The 15,295-nt window shown below is 62.6% G+C and overlaps 1 protein-coding gene across 6 annotated transcripts; it reads right to left on the reverse strand.

The window, feature by feature from the left end:
- Positions 1 to 139: 139 nt before the first annotated feature.
- LOC117002329 (laminin subunit beta-2-like) lies at positions 140 to 14,608 on the reverse strand. Of its 6 annotated transcripts, none has more exons than XM_033071309.2 (36): positions 14,338 to 14,608; positions 12,947 to 13,081; positions 12,154 to 12,340; positions 11,481 to 11,656; positions 11,248 to 11,371; positions 11,072 to 11,145; positions 10,742 to 10,930; positions 10,600 to 10,663; positions 10,320 to 10,525; positions 10,118 to 10,238; positions 9,597 to 9,785; positions 9,292 to 9,471; positions 8,796 to 8,908; positions 8,599 to 8,678; positions 8,200 to 8,356; positions 7,868 to 8,011; positions 7,613 to 7,771; positions 7,415 to 7,536; positions 7,186 to 7,306; positions 6,491 to 6,677; positions 6,157 to 6,300; positions 5,517 to 5,748; positions 4,980 to 5,143; positions 4,669 to 4,893; positions 4,051 to 4,265; positions 3,864 to 3,960; positions 3,028 to 3,406; positions 2,761 to 2,945; positions 2,460 to 2,689; positions 2,171 to 2,374; positions 1,673 to 1,817; positions 1,380 to 1,587; positions 1,150 to 1,291; positions 791 to 967; positions 545 to 701; positions 140 to 399 (listed from the first exon to the last, which is right to left on the reverse strand). In XM_033071309.2, the coding sequence occupies exons 1-36, from the start codon at positions 14,569 to 14,571 to the stop codon at positions 266 to 268; spliced, it is 6,000 nt and encodes a 1,999-aa protein (XP_032927200.1). In that variant the 5' UTR covers positions 14,572 to 14,608; the 3' UTR covers positions 140 to 265. The 6 variants fall into 6 exon arrangements, with proteins under 6 accessions (XP_032927200.1, XP_042635642.1, XP_032927203.1 ...); XM_042779708.1 differs by lacking the exon at positions 14,338 to 14,608 and adding an exon at positions 13,842 to 13,986 and having other exon boundaries at positions 12,154 to 12,203; XM_033071312.1 differs by lacking the exon at positions 14,338 to 14,608 and adding an exon at positions 13,842 to 13,921 and having other exon boundaries at positions 12,154 to 12,440.
- Between the last annotated feature and the right edge of the window lie 687 nt (positions 14,609 to 15,295).

A 15,295-nucleotide genomic window follows, 5' to 3' on the forward strand; every position in this document is an offset into this window, starting at 1 on the left:
CGAACTGGCGGCAGGCGTAGCGCTCGGGGCTGCGCGGAAAGCGCGGGGCGGATCCCGGCTGGAGCGGGGGAGCGGGCCGGCCGAGAGAGGCGGGAGGAGGCAGGAGCAGGCTCGGCAGAAGGCATCGGACACAGGCACACACAGTTTAGGGCTTTATTTGCAGGCGCGCCAGCACTAAAGGCACCTACAGAGTGGACGGGACTCCCGGGTTTGTGGACCTGCGGGGCGGCGGGGCACGACCGGCCCCCGGTCCCGCCAGTGGTCCCTAGCAGGTGGCGTAAGCGTTGGCCCTCTCCCGGATCTCCTGCAACAGCCCGGTGACCTGCTGCTCCAAAGCCTGCAGTCGTGTCACTTTTGCCGCCATCGTCCGTTCATTGGCCCCAAAGCGCTGCTCCAGGTCTGTGCGACAGGCAATAAGGTCACAGGGCAGCCTCCGACACATGACACCATCGGGACACTCGGTGGGACGGGCCCAAGGGGGCACAGGGAGATAGATGTTTGGGGAGGTGGCAGGAAATGTACCCCACCATGTGCTCCTACTCACCTTCCAGCTTCCTCTTGCTGTTGCTGGCCTTATCCAGGAGGTCTTGGGCCTCTGCCATCAGCTGTGACACCCGCTGCAGGGCCCCACCAGACACCCTGTCCAGTAACCCCACCCGGTTCTTCAGCACCACATAACGCTGTGTTACCTGTGCCAGGTCCTGGCAGCAAAAGCAATGGTGAGGCTGAGCACCCACAGCACCCAGTACCTGCTTGGTGCCATGCACAACCAGGCAGGGAAGGAGCTCACCTGGCTAAGCATCCCCGAGGTGGTGGTGGCACGCTGTGCCCCATCCTTGGCTTGCTGGGCCATGTGGTGAGCATCCCGGCTGCTCTCCTGTAGGGCGGTGATGCGCTGTGCCAGTTCCTGCAGCCGCCTCTGTGCCTGCAACTCCTTCCTGTCCAGCACCCGCAGACTGCGCTCCGCCTGGCAGGTAGGGACACCAGCTGCAGCAGGCACAGCAACCACCATGCCCATGGTGCCAGCCCCACTGCCCCAGCACCTGCCTCCCTACCCATAATGTGCCCAAGGCATCAGTCTTGCTTTCCACAGCACTGATCCCATTACTCCCAGTGGTACAGCTCTGCTCCCCCAGCCGTGCCCCTCACCTCCTTGGCTCTTTTCTCAGCCACCTGGATGGCATCCCTGGCGCTCTGCAGGGTGCTTCTTGCTGTCATTGCCTGTGTTCGTGCCACCTCCAGTGCCTGCTGTGTCCCCTCCAGCTCATCCCTTATGCCTTCTGCTCGCTCCCTGCAGCAACAGAGGCAGCTCCAGTCCCTGCCAGTGGAGCAGGACTGACCCTATCCCCTGCCTGTCCCAGCATGCCTCCACCACTTGCCTGGCCTCCTGTCCCTGTGCCAGCAGATCCCGTGCCACAGCCAGCCCCTCTGCTGTGCTGTTGAGAACTGCGTCCACCCCCTCTAGCTGGCTGATGCTCTCCCGCATCTCCCCCAGCAGCTCCTTGATCTGTTCGGGGCTGCTGGGCAGGGAGATGTTCAGCACTTGCCGGGCCACCAGCTCAATGCTGCCGGGGTCAGCTCCCTCCTCTGTGGGGACAGGGGATCACTGTGGGCTTAGGGTGGGCTCACTGAGTCTTGCCATGCCCATGTGCCCATGCAGTGCTGGCCCTACCTGCCAGGAAGGCCTTGATTCGGCGGATGAAGTCCCGCAGCTGGGCTGTCGCCTTCTCTGCACGGCTGCGGGCGGCCTGAGAGCGCCCCAGCGCCTCCTCTGCCCAGCTGCGTGCCCCCCGTGCCAGCTCCTGCACCTCCTGCATCTGAGGGACACCTGGCTGAGCAGGGGGCGCGGGGCAGCCGCAGGAGGGGACATTCGGGGTGAGCAGGGAGTACGAGGGGACAAGATGTGAGCCTGCAAAGGAGCGTGCAAGGGGGGTGCAAGGAGACAGAGGGTACAGCAGTGGCCCAAGGGGACACACACACAGGTGGCACAAAGGACATCTCTGAATGGGCATAAAAGATGCATATGGAGTTGACATGCTTGGAGCCATGGAAAAGGAAAAAACAAAACATAGAATGGGGTCATGCAAGGTGGCATGGAAAGGGCACAAACAGGACGTGCAAAGGTGACACAAGTGGACCCCAGAAAGCGCCATGAAGCAATCACCCCTACCTTCTGTGCCACAACACCTAGCTGCCCTAATGCCACCTCCAGCTGCTGTGAGGCATTTTGGGCACTGCTCAGGGCTCGAGCTGAGATAGGCAGTGCCCCTGCACACCCAGTGCCACCGCAATGCCTTGTCCCCTCACTGTCTCGACACAAGGCTCCTCCACAAGATGCGTGCTCGCAGCTCTGGTCTCCAGGTGCCCCACAAATCTGTGATGATGTCAATGGTGGAAAACTCAGCTCAACACTACGTGGGGGGTGATGCCAGCACCATTTCTGCCAGTCTTGCTCTCACCTTCTCATTGATCCTGCTAATGTTGAGTCCCATCACCCGTTTCTGTGCCTCCCGCAAGGATTTCCGGGCTGCAGCTGTGCCACGGCGGAAAGTATCGCCCCGCTGCCGCAGCACCCGCTCAGCCTCCCGCTGCGTCATCTGCGCCCTACGAAGCTCGCCAGCTGTGCCATTGGCCACCGCCTCCGCCTGCCGCGAGGCCTCCATCGATGCCAGGATGCTGCGGTAAGACTCTGCGGGTGCAGGTGTCAGGGTTTGGCCAGGATAGCTGCCACCAAACCCAAACCTTGCTCATTGCTCTTACCACTGAATCCAGCTGATGCTACAGTGCTGAGGAGGGTTTGAAGGTGGGAGGCGGTTCGGTTGAGACCTCCCAGCTTGTGGCTCAGCTCAGCTAGCTGGTCATGCTGCTGCATATCTGCCTGCGCCAGCTGGTTTAGATGTCGCTCCAACTCTTGGAGGTGCTTCCAGAAGTTGTCCAGCTCCATCCTTTGGGGAGAGAGGGAAGCTTCAAACTTTCAGGGAGGGCAAGAGGGGGTCCCCTCCATCCCAGCCCTACATGTACACTTGCCTGGTGCCACCCAGCTGACTAGGCAGTCCATCCAAGAGGGGACCAACAGGGCTGTCCCCATCTCCCAGCAGCTGTTCCACATGGCCCAGAGTCTCCTCCAGCTCCCGCAGGCGACGGGGACTGAGTGGGAGTGCAGATCCTCCCTCCCTCAGTGCCTGCACCTGTGCCCCAAGGCGCTGCAGCCCTTCCTGCAGGCTGCCCACAGCCAGGTCCCAGCGTCCAAAGCAAGGGTGGCAGGCTGAGCAGTGGGGGAAGGGCTCCTGGTAGCCCCGCTGGCAGCGGTCACAGCGCAGCCCTCCGAATCCCAGCCGGCACCGGCACTGCCCGTTGTCCTGCTCACACTGTGGGCTCTCAGCACCCAGTGGGTCACAATCACAGGCTGCAGAGACAGTTGGTGGTGTGTCCCAGACTTGCCATCGAGCCCCAGGCCCCCAGATTGCCATCATGTCCCAGCATCCTGCCATATTCCCCTGTGTCTCCAGAATCCAATCTATCCCAAGCATTTTCTACTGTCCCCACAGTTCCACCAGGTACTCTGGTTCCCCGAGTCCTGCGTGTCCCCAGAGACATACCATGTCCTCAGTGTTCCACCATGTTCCCAGCATCCCACAGCTTCCCCAAGGTCCTCCGTACCCACAATGTCCCACCACATTCCCAAGATCTCCTGCATCCCTTGTGTCCCCAGTCTCACCGTGTTCTTAGTGCCCTATGTTCAGAGTCTCCCACCGTGTCTTCAGGGCCCCCATTTCCCTAGAGTCTCACCATGCACCCAGAGTCCCACCACATTCCCTGTCCCCATAGTCCCGGCTCCCCCAGTCCCTGGGATGTGCTCCTACCTCGGCACTCCTGCTCGGGGTTTCCCCAGTGGTGCTCCTGGCACTGGGAACAGACACGACCCCCGAAGCCAGGCCGGCACTGGCACTGCCCTGTCACCTGCAGCGACAGTGCCATGCTCACTGTGCAGCTCACTGGGCCCCAGGAGGGCAGTGGAGCTGTACCAGGGTGCCCGGGCATGTGACTCACTGTGTCACAGGCAGGGTGCAGGGCGTGTGTGGGGTGGCAGCCACAGGGCTCACAGCCCCTTGGCCCCCCCAGGCTCCAGAAGTGGGGTGCGCAGCGATCACAGCTCTTGCCCACGACGTTGGGCCGGCAGGCACAGGCTCCTGTGCCACGGTCACAATCGCAGGTGCCATTGGTGCAGTGGGAGGCCAGTGTACCCCGTGGGTCACAGCCACAGCCTGCAGGAGGGTGAGTGGCCATGTGGGGCTCAGCCCATACCCATTGCCCAGGCAGTGTGCTGCTAGCACCAGGACCCCAAATCTGCCTGACCCCAGTGCCCCTGGCCTCAAAGTCCTGCACAGCCCCAGCACCCCCCCCAACATCCCCACCAACCCTAATTCCTGTCCCCTGCCCAGCCCCAACCCAGGCACAGCCCCATGGCCCTTCTAACAGCCCTAAACCTCTCCCAGCCCTGAACCCTAGCCCGACAACACCCCAAAAATCTCCCTGACCCAACCCAAATCAACCCATACGTAACCACAGCCCCGTGCCTCATCCCTGCCTTGAGCCCTTGCATCACTTCAACCCCTCATCCAAACCCCTGTGCAGCCGCAGCCCCGCAGAGCTCCCCGCCCCGCTCACGCCGGCAGCTGCGCTGCAGGGCATTGCCGTAGTAGCCAGGCTGACACTGGGCACAGCGTGGCCCGGCAGTGTGGTACAGGCAGCGCAGGCACTGTCCCGTGCGGGGGTCACAGCCCTCCGGGTCGCTGGCGTCGATGTTGTTGTTGCACTGGCAGGGGCGGCACTCCCCGCCCTCCATCTCCGGAGACCCAAAGTAACCAGGGGAGCAGCGGTCACAGCGGGGTCCTGCAGAGAGGGGGGCTATAGGTGCTGGGGTCCCACAGCCCCAGTGCAGGGGGTCCCTGCTGCATTGTGCCCGCTCTGCCCCTCACCCGCATATCCAGGGGCACAAAGGCAGACAATGTGGTGTGTCTCATCGTCAGCATGGCAGGCAGTCCCGTGGTAATGGCGTGTGCCAGGGTAGCCAGGGCAGGGACAGGGCCGGCACTGCTGCCCCGAGCCCAGCACAGGGTTCCCATAGTAACCATCCTGGCACCTGAAAGGATGAGGGGGAACCCAGTGGGTCCCTCCCATTCATCATATACTATCCCACCATCCCATCTCATTCCATCCTATCCCACACCATCATATCTCACCTTATGCTAACCAATGGTATCCATCCCCTCCCATCCCATCCCATCCCATCCCATCCCATCCCATCCCATCCCATCCCATCCCATCCCATTATATCAATCCCATCCCACCCTATTCTACCCCATCCCATTATATTCATGCCACCCCATCTCAACCCATCCCACCATTCCAACATACCTCATACCATCATATTTCATCCTGTCCTACCCCATTGTATCTATCCCATCCTACACCATGCCATGCCATGCCATCCCCTCCTCTTGGACCTGGCTCACCTCTCACAATGCCGTCCGCTCGTATGGTCGCGGCAGCGCAGGCAGGTGCCTGTCCGGGGGTCGCACTCCTCCGCATGCCCATTGCACTGGCAGGGCCGGCAGGCAGGGAAGCCCCAGTGGCCAGGCTGGCACTGGTCACACTGCCGGCCTACGGTGCCAGGCTGGCACCGGCACTGCCCGCTCACCTGGTCGCACAGCTGGGACAGTGAGCCCTCTGGGGAGCAGGTGCAGGCTGCAGAGCGGCACAACTCAGGTCAGTCACATGGATGCAGGGACAAGGGATGGACAGACAGACAGACAGCAGGGGACCACTCCACAGGCTGTGACACAGAAGAACTCATGTGGACACACAGGTCCACAAGAACATGGGTGGACACACAGAAGAGTGAGCGCAGGACAGCACAATGCTCACAGGGGTTCATGTGGATGGATGGATGGATGGATGGATGGATGGATGGATGGATGGATGGATGGATGGGTAATAGTGACTGAACCCATGGGCAGCAGGACAGCAGGGCTGAGATGGGACGCATACACAGACAGACAGACAAGTGAAGAGAGAAGTGAGGAGAGTGCTGATGGCTGGACAGACAGACAAGAGACACAGTGATTCCTGGCAGATGAAGATCCCACTACTCACGGCTGCATCCCAGGGGCCCGAAGCCGTAGCTGCCTGGAGCACAGTGGTCACAGCGTCGGCCGATGACGTGAGGCTTGCACTCACACTGCCCGCCCTGTACCTGGCACTCGCTGCTGCGGGAGCCCTGCGGGTCGCACTGGCAGGCTGTGGGAGCAGGACCAGCATGGGGCCGGGGCTGCCTTGTCTGCACCTTCCCACATCTGCCCATGCCTGCCCCCCACCTGCCCACGCCCTGCCACTGCTGCCCTGCCCACCATGCCATGGGCATGGGCATATCCTGACCCACTGCCCCAGGCAGGGCTCCCCCCCTGCCCACTGCAGGCTCCCCACTCACGCAGTGCCCCGCCGTGCATCAGGGCTGAGACACTGCAGACCAGGCGGGCACAGGCCTGGGCCAGGGGATGAGGGGGAGCCATGCGAAACACCTCCAGGCACTGGTACCGCTCCAGCTCCTCCTGGCGCGCTGCTGCCTCTGCCCCATGGAACCCTGGCAACTCTGACACCCGTGGCAGGAGCACCAACTGTGAGAAGGGAAGAGGAGAGGGGCTGGAGGACATGGCCAGCTTCCACTGTGGGACTTACCACTGGGCTGGATTCATGTGCTCCAGGACAGTTCCAGTGCTGCTGGGTCAACTACCCCAGCTCCATCAACAGCCCCAGCTCCACTGACATCTCCAACCCCACTGACATTCCCATATAAATTGCCATTCCAGAAGCTTCCTTATCCCCTTCCATACCAACATCCCTATGCCAACCCCAACTAAGTCTCCAGTCTCATTGATACCCCCTTCCCCGTAAATATCTACTTTTCCTTTTACTTCCCCATTCCTATCCCCGTTCCCATCCTCATCTCATCTCATCTCATCTCATCTCATCTCCATCCCATCCTATCTCATCCCATCTCATCCCCATCCTGACCCCACATACATCCCCAGAGGGGGTTCACTTCCCACACCAGCCTGTGGTTCCCTGCCCGTGATCCCGCCCCTACCAAGCCTCAGGCATAAGTTGCAGTGGGACCCTCCTCACCGAGTCAATGAGGATGAAGGCACCAGGGTGGCGCTGGGTGACACCAGCCCGCTGAAGCCGCATGGTCACCTCGTAAGGGGTGCTGGGCTCGAAGCAGAACGGCCGGGACAGCAACACGTACCTGTTCAGAGCCAGGTATTGGGGCATGGGCACAGCAAAAGGACAGCAGCAGGACCCAACCACCTTCCTTGTTCCCATCCCCAGCCCACCCCAGCCCATTCCATTGCACCTCTGGCTGTGGGGCAGATTCTCACGGTACATCTGCTCGGAGGGCAGCAGGTTCCCACAGCGAGAGCTGGTGGGCAGCACCCGGGAGCTGACACTGACCACGGCCTCCCAGTCCTCGGCTGACTGTGGCGACAGGCAAGGCAGTGTCAGGGGTGTGCTGTGCCGCACACACCGTGGCCATGGTTGTGGCCGTGCTCACCTCGGGCTCGTAGCGCAGCAGCAGCTCGTAGTCCATGGGGTAGGGTACGTTGTCCACGCGGAAGGTCAGGCCAGCCCCGTCCCGCACCCGGGCGAATCCCGAGCCTGTCCATGTCACCATGCGCCCGGCACTGTCCCGCACCACCTCCTCCACATCCAGCTGGGCAGGGCACCGGCAGTTTGGCCCTGGCTCTACCCCCGGCCACTTCTGCCCTGCAGTGCCTCACTGTGCCCTCTCCTACCACCCAGGGCTCACCTTGGGGGGCTGCTGGCGGCTGCGGCGCGAGGGGACAGGGGGCTGGGGAGCACGGGATTGATGCCGTGAGCGTCCCTTCCGCCCTGCCGGCTCCCTGGTATCATACTCCAGGCAGTCCTGGGGCACCTCCGCCCGAATGGCACCCTGCAGGGACGGGGACGGTGGCCATGCACAGGGACAGCCGGGCACAAGGACAGCCATACACAGGACATGGTAACAGCCACATGCAGGACAGGGTGACAGCCATGCATAGAGCACAGCGGCAGCTATGCATGGAGCATGGTGCACAGTGACAGCCATGCACAAGCACAGGAACCCCCAAGAAGACTCACCGGGAGCTGAGGGTGGCTGGGGCCATGGCCAGTGGCCAGTTCGGCCTCATAGGTGTAGTAGTCAAGGGGGGCGCAGAAGAAGCCAGGCTGTACCTCGTCACACTGCCGCCCCATGATGTGGGGACGGCAGGGACATGCTCCATCCTCCATGGAGCACCTGGGGGTGACCATCCTGTCCCTTCATCTGTCCTTCTGTCTGTGTCTTCATCCATCCCTACTTCCATCTCTATCCCCATGCCTCCATCTCTGGTGACAGAGATCCCTCTCTTTCTCCCTCCATCCCAGCCCCTGTATCTCCCCAGCCTTGTCCCCATCTCTCCCTCCCCCATGTGTGACTCCCAGCCCCGTCCCCACTCTCCCCGCTACCCCTGCCCCTCCAGGTGCTGTGCTGGGCCCCACCGGTTGTTGTAGGCTCCCCCGAAGTCACAGGCGCAGGGCCGGCAGCCCCCCAGGTCGTAGCTCAGACCCCAGAACTCGGACTGCAGTGAGGAGGGGACATGTAGGGCAGGTGTGGGGCCACCCCAGCCTTGGGGGCTGCCATGGGACTGGGGACAGTCAGCCCACAGGCATGGTGGGGGACAGGCTGGGGCACTCACCACACACTGGCTGCAGGAGCGCCCAGTCACGAAGCGTTTGCAGTAGCAGTCCCCACTGATGGGGTCACACGGGGAGCTGCCTGCCACTGTACCCCGTGGGTCACACCTGCATGCTAACCCCACACATGCACATGTGAGGGAGTGCCAGTGGGTCTGCAGCCCACATGCTTTATAGCCCTCCTTCCCCATCCCATATCCATCCATCCATATCTTCATCCCTTCCATCCCCATCCCTCTATCCATTCTCACAAAACTATGTCACAACCCTCCATCCTACATCCTTCCATCCTCATCCCTCTATCCCAGATCTTTCCATCTTCATCCCACCATCACCATACCTCTACCTCCATCCCTCCATCCTCATCCATCCTGACCCCATTCTTCCATCAACATCCCTTCATTCCCCATACCTTCAACTTCATCCCGTCATCCCTACCCCTCCATCATCCCCCCATCCCCACCCCTTCTCCCATGCCATCCCTGGCTCCCAGCTCACGCTGGCAGCCCTGTGGGTCGCTATGGCTGAGGCCATAGGCTCCATGCCGGCAGCGGTCACAGCGGGGACCGGCCACATTCTCCTTGCAGCGGCACTGCCCCGCAATCATGCCCAGCGCCACGTCCGTGTGCCCATCGCAGGCACCTCCATCCAGCGAGCCTGCCGGATCACAATCACACGCTGCCAAGAGAGAGGATCATGAGGAGTTCTGTTTGCTGGCACTGGGAGCTGTGAGGCTGGGGCAGGTGGCACTAGGAACCATAGGTCTGGGACAAGCCATGGGGCTGGAATTTCAGGACACTCACGGGCACAGGCAGTGGGGGACCGGATGTCGGAGCGAGGGTGCCGGTAGTAGAAGGGCTTGCAGAGGTGGCAGTGGCGGCCCATGGTGTTGTGCAGGCAGTCATCACACACACCCCCACTGGTGTTCCCCGTGGACAGGAACACAGCCATGTCAAAGTGGCACCGCCGTGAGTGCTCATTGCAGTCACAGCCTGCAGGGACAGCACCATGGCATGGCATGGCATGGCATGGCATGGCATGGCATGGCATGGCATGGCATGGCATGGCATGGCATGGCATGGCATGACATGTGGAACTATAGCCCACACCTGGCAGGCAGCACCCCCAGTGCTAAATCTACCCTGCCTGGATTCCCCTTACTCTGATATACAGCACCACAACTCCAAACCTCCCCAAAGTACAGTCTGCAGCATCCCAAACACCCCCAGTCAGTCTGCATGATGCCAGTCACTACCAAACCACATCCCACTTAAGGCACCCCCAAACCCCTGGCACAGCACAGCCTGACAGCCCTGGCACTCACGGCGACAGGCATTGGTGTTGGAGCCCTCGGCCGGGCGCCAGGGCAGGTCTTGGTAGAAGTCCTCACAGCGCTCGCAGTTCAGCCCCTGCGTGTGGTGCTCACAGACACAGCGCCCGTGGATCTGGGGGGAGCACCCAGCTCAGTTGGCTGCCAGGTCCCACAGGGCACCGTGCCATGCTGGACCCACCAGCATGCACCTCACCATGCCAGGGACAGAGGGTGTTGGGGCACCCGGTGCTGGGGCACAGTGGGCAGCGTGGCCATGGCAGAAGCAGCTCCCCCGCAGCACCAGTTCATCCACAGCATAGTAGTACTTTTGCAGCACCTCCCGCCGTGAGTCCAGCAGGTTGTCTCCCAGCGTGTGCAGCTTGGTGAGGTTCACCCTCAGGTTGGTGACACGAAGCAGCTCTGGGGGTGTGTCACTGTTAGCACCTGCCCTGACGCCAGCCAGTCCCGCATCCCCAACACCCCCGGCCACATACCCTGGATTTCTGGGCTATAGGGATCTGCTACGGGAATGGAGGGGTCCAGCACCTTGAAGATGACCTGTGACAAGAAATGAATGAGTGATCCTATTCCACCCAGACCTCTGGCCCTGCTCTGCACCACCCTATCCCTACACACCTCCCCATGGCTGGAGGGCTCGATCTCAGAGTAGCGCTGGTCACATAGCACCTCATCCACACGCCCCAAGGGGTGGGTGGGGATTCCAGGGAAGAGCTTGGAGCAGTTGTAGGCGAAGTAGCGATACACCTTCCAGGTGCGCCCAAAGTTGGCTGAGCGCTCCACCAGCATGGCCGCGGGGCGGAAGGTCTGCAAGACACCCAGGTGGGATGGGGGCCAGACCCAGAGCCCCTCTGGATGCATCCTGTCCCATCCCATCCCATCCCATCCCATCCCATCCCATCCCATCCCATCCCATCCCATCCCTGGCACACATGTGCCAGGACCCACTTTAAACTTCATGATGAGATGGGTGAAGTGGAACTCGCCCTCCAGGTCCAGGCGGATGCTTACATGCTCCACACCTGGGTGACAGAGAGAGACAGAGAGAGACAGAGATGGCTGAGGCTGGGGCAGGCAGCCCCACAGCTGCATATGGGGCAAACCCAGTGCCACCCTGACCTCACCATTCTCTGACTGCCACCAGGTCCGTTGGTCATGGGGGCTGCTCAGGTAGATGACATTCTCAATGCGGTGGCTCTCAGGCAGGGATGGATCACGCGAGTCACAGGTGAAACATTTCTCTGAGTCCTGTGCCAGGGAACGGCACCAGCAGGGGTGGGTGAATGGAGGCTGCACTGGAGCCCGGCTCTGTGGGTCTGGTCTATACCAGAGCCGTTCTGGGGCTGGGTGGGCTCACCTGGAGGTGACTGACGATGCAGTACTCCTGGGGCCCATCCAGCCCACAGGTGGAGGTGGCACTCAGGCGGGTGGCTCGCCCCACCAGCAGGTTCCCAGTGGCTGGGTAGCAGCTGCCACGGGCGCACCCATGGCTCAGGTCAGGCTCCTGCCAGTCCCCTGCCACCATTCCCCCCACTGCAGAGAGCATGAGGGCACGGGCTGCGGACTGTGCTGGGGTGCCTGGACAATCCCGTTCCTCCATGCACCCACCCCACCCCCAGCCGTCCCATCCCGTCCCATCCCTGCATCCCGACCCACTGATGCAGCACGAAGCTCCGTGATCCGGAAAGGTGCTGGCAGCAGCGCCGTGGCCTCGTGACCAGGGGCAGGGAGCGGGGTCAGTGGGGGGCTGGGCTGCCCGTGCTCCTGAGGGCCCGGACAGCCCCAGGGTGCCGAGAAGTGCCGGGGGGGAGTCAGGAGCCAGGTCAGGCGCTTGCTAATCCCAGCAGGGCTTAGTGCAGCCTGGATTCCCCGCTGGGTTTTGTGGCAGTCAGGCTACGGATGCTGCCAGGCAGGGAGCATCGCTATTGCCACCTCCACTGCCCAGCACCCTCCACCCAGACTGGGGTCCCTGAACCACCACAGCTCCCAGCACTGTGGGTACACAGGGTGCCCCTGAGGCCAATGCTTACCCAGGAGGAAAGTAAGCACCAAGAGGTCCATGGGCAACCACAGGATCTGCCTGGTGGAACACGGAGATGGCACTGCAGTAGGGTGCAGGGTATGGCGTGGGGTGCAGGGCAGCTGGTGCCTGTCCGCTCCTGGCTCTAGCACGGTTGTGCAGTCCAGGATGCACCCCTCCACACTGGCATGATGGTGCTTTCCAGAGACAACCCGAGGAATTAGGGTCAGCTGGGACAGCTGGGTCTGAAAGTCCTCCAGGATGACATGCAGTGCCCACCTGAGCAGCTCTGGGGGACTGTCACACACACACACCCAGGCACACAGCCATGCTATGCCCCACCAGGGCTGGCATGAACTGTGCCTGGCTCAGAATGGATCAGAATGAACAGTGACTTTTGAGAGTCACTAGTGTCCCTGGGGGGTACCATCACCGGGCCAGGGCCAGCTTGGGAGGGGAGCCAGGAACGCCGGAGCCGGCTGGGCAAGGGCGTTCCTGACTCTGGCCAGGGTCCCGCTGTTAAATTTAGGTTGGAGCTGCCTTTTGTGTTTCCTTCTCTCCCGGTACTTCCCGCTCCCAGCCTCACAAGTGCTGGATCAAAGCCTGGTCCCGGCTTTGCCCAAACACATCTCTCCTGTCCCTCGCACGGAGTCAGCCCAAGGCAGAGGGTCTCGGGGTGTCAGGGGGAGCCGCGACTGTGTCCTGGCACCCGCCCCGCTCGAAGCCAGGCCAGGGCGATAGGCAAGGTGGTGCAGAGCCACGTGCTGGCACGAGGGTCCCCGAGCCCCGCGAACCCCCTGTACCTGGCGTCCTGCAGCGTCCGGCGGGACCAAGGCCAGGGCCGAGGGCGGCGTGGGACCCGCTGCCCCCGGGCTGGGCGCGCAGAAATGAGCTGGGGCAAGGGCAGCGATGGGATGGCGGCTGGTGGCCCCCCTTCCCTGTGTACGATTCTTATTCAAATGGACTGCCCGCTGAAAGGGACGGCGGTCTCCAGGCTACGGGAATGTCACTGCCGATTCCTTCTGCCTGGAGGCCCCCACCGCCCGCCCGCCCGCGGAGGCCAGGCCGGCCAGGCTTCGGCAGCCCGGGCACGCCCCGGCCCCCAGGCGGCACGGTGGGCCCCGCCGGCAAACAAAAGGGCGCCTCGTGGGCTGGCGAGCCAAAGGCTCCGCGTTCCCTGGGCTCCCGGCACGGCGCGGCAGGAACGTGCCTGCTGCCGCTGGCAGTGAGGCGTGGGGGGCGGCATGGCGGGATGGGTGCCTGATGCTCCAGGAACCGGCGGCTGCAGATACACGGCACCATTCTTTGCCACAGCTAGGGATGTCCCAAGGCGAAGGCACCTGCACGGCTACGCTGAGGGTGGAGCCGTGCAGGGCATCTGCTCCACCAGGAGCTCACCTGGGCACGGCCACGATGCTGCCGGATGGGAACGTCCCTTCCAAGGTACCCGTCCCTCCCCTCTGCCACAGCTCCCTGGGCAAAGTCCGGCACACGTCAGCCACAGGAAGTGCATGGCAAGGGTAGGGGTATCCAGCCTGTCACTGCCAAGGGACCCCGCAGCCCCTTCCTTGTGTGCTGCCTCATGCCAGTTGCCAGCACCCAGCCCGTGCCATGGGGCTGTGCTGTGTGCCGAGGGCTGTGCCATGCCCCAGAGCTGTGCCGTGCCTAGGGTCTCCCCTACAGCACACTGGCTCCTACCTGTGCCCGTGGGAGCCTGGGGTGGTGGGCAGGTGGCTGGTGGCCCGGGTGGGCTGCGGAGTTGGAGGCCCGCTGGGCTCAGGCTGGGCTCAGACTGGGCTCAGCTGCTGTTCCTGGAGGAGGGCGGCCGGTGCCTGTCTCCTCCTCCAGCAGCCGTGCCAGGCAAGGGGAGGGACCTGCCCGCACTGAGATTTCGCCAAGGTGAGGCAGAGGAAGGTACACGGTGGCGGTGGCCCACGTGTGACATAGCAGTGTCCTGTGCCTAGGCTGGCCAGGAGAAGGCACAGCATTCCCACAGGGCTGCTGTGCCCGGTTGTGCAGCACATGGGGCTGCTGAGAGAGGCAGCCTGGCTGGGACTTGCCCTGCATGGCACGGGCCCTGCACATCTCAAGCCGCAGTACCGGGAGCCCTGCACTGCACTACCCCAGTACCCATGCCAGGTGGATCCTGTTCATGCCCAGTGCTGGCACTGTGGCACTGCCATGCCCCACTCACCCTGTGCTGGTCGGGGCTGCCTGGGATCCTCTGGACTGGCTGGGCTGGGTGCTGAGCCGGCAGCCCTGGAGCCCTGCAGGGAGCACGCCTGTGAACCAGGGCCCGCTTCCACAGAGACCTCACTGTCACGCAGGGGTACTGCCTTTTATTAGCCGAGGTCGAAGGAAGGAAGAGGAGCCGTGTGCTCTCCATGCCAAGGCCATGCTCTGGCCGCCCGCCGCCAAGCAAGGTCATGGGCAGACAAAGAAGCAGTTCTCAGCCACAGGGATGCCAAAACCCAGGCCCTCGGGGGACACCCTGAGACAGCCAGGCACCTTGGCAGGACAAGAGATGCTGTGGGCAGTGCCCTACCAGCTCCCCATATCCATGCAAGGCACTTGGAAGCCTGGAGGAGGGGCCGGGCTGTGTCCGGCGTGGCTCCAGCAGTGCAGGCCGACGGTCAGACGCCACCACCACCACCTTCTGAGCTGGGAGAGCTGGCAGGAGATGAGCTGACACAAAGCCATTAGCACCGGCCAGCGGGTCTATGTCAAGGGATCTTGCCCAGCAAACCTTGTCTGCTCTGAAGAGATACAAAGAGGCCTGATAAAGGCAACTGTAACAGGACCTCTGGCCTTGAAAAGCGATGTGGGAGGGATCCTCAGCGGGATGCCAGGGACGAGAGAGGTATCCCAGCCCATGTCCGGGCACCTCCCTGAAAGCTGCTCTGACTTCCCATGCTGCAATCCCCTTGTCTGCCCCAGAGCTGAAAGCGTGGGGGTGGCCGGGTCTGGCTGGGGACATGGCGTGTCCGGGGGCAGCTCCACTGGCCGGAGATCTGCCAGCAGCTCTGCCCCCTATCACCAGCGCTTCAATGCTGCCGAGCATCCCCCGCTTCCTCGGGCACCCACAGCCTCGCTCCCCCAGCACCTTTCAGCAGCGATTCACAGACCATTCTTGCAGCAGCGCAGAGGCCCTC

The sequence above is a fragment of the Catharus ustulatus genome, chromosome 13 (assembly GCF_009819885.2).
Source record: "Catharus ustulatus isolate bCatUst1 chromosome 13, bCatUst1.pri.v2, whole genome shotgun sequence".
Taxonomy (NCBI): Eukaryota; Metazoa; Chordata; class Aves; order Passeriformes; family Turdidae; genus Catharus; species Catharus ustulatus.

Excerpts from the sequence above, each read along its gene's own strand:
- LOC117002329 (XM_033071309.2), bottom strand. The coding sequence starts at position 14,571 with ATGACCTTGCTTGGCGGCGGGCGGCCAGAGCATGGCCTTGGCATGGAG. Across the intron at positions 11,657-12,153 it reads GGTGCTTACTTTCCTCCTGG|TGGGGGGAATGGTGGCAGGG; the intron begins GTAAGCATTGGC and ends TGCTCTCTGCAG. Across the intron at positions 5,749-6,156 it reads CGGGCCCCTGGGATGCAGCC|CCTGCACCTGCTCCCCAGAG; the intron begins GTGAGTAGTGGG and ends GCCGCTCTGCAG.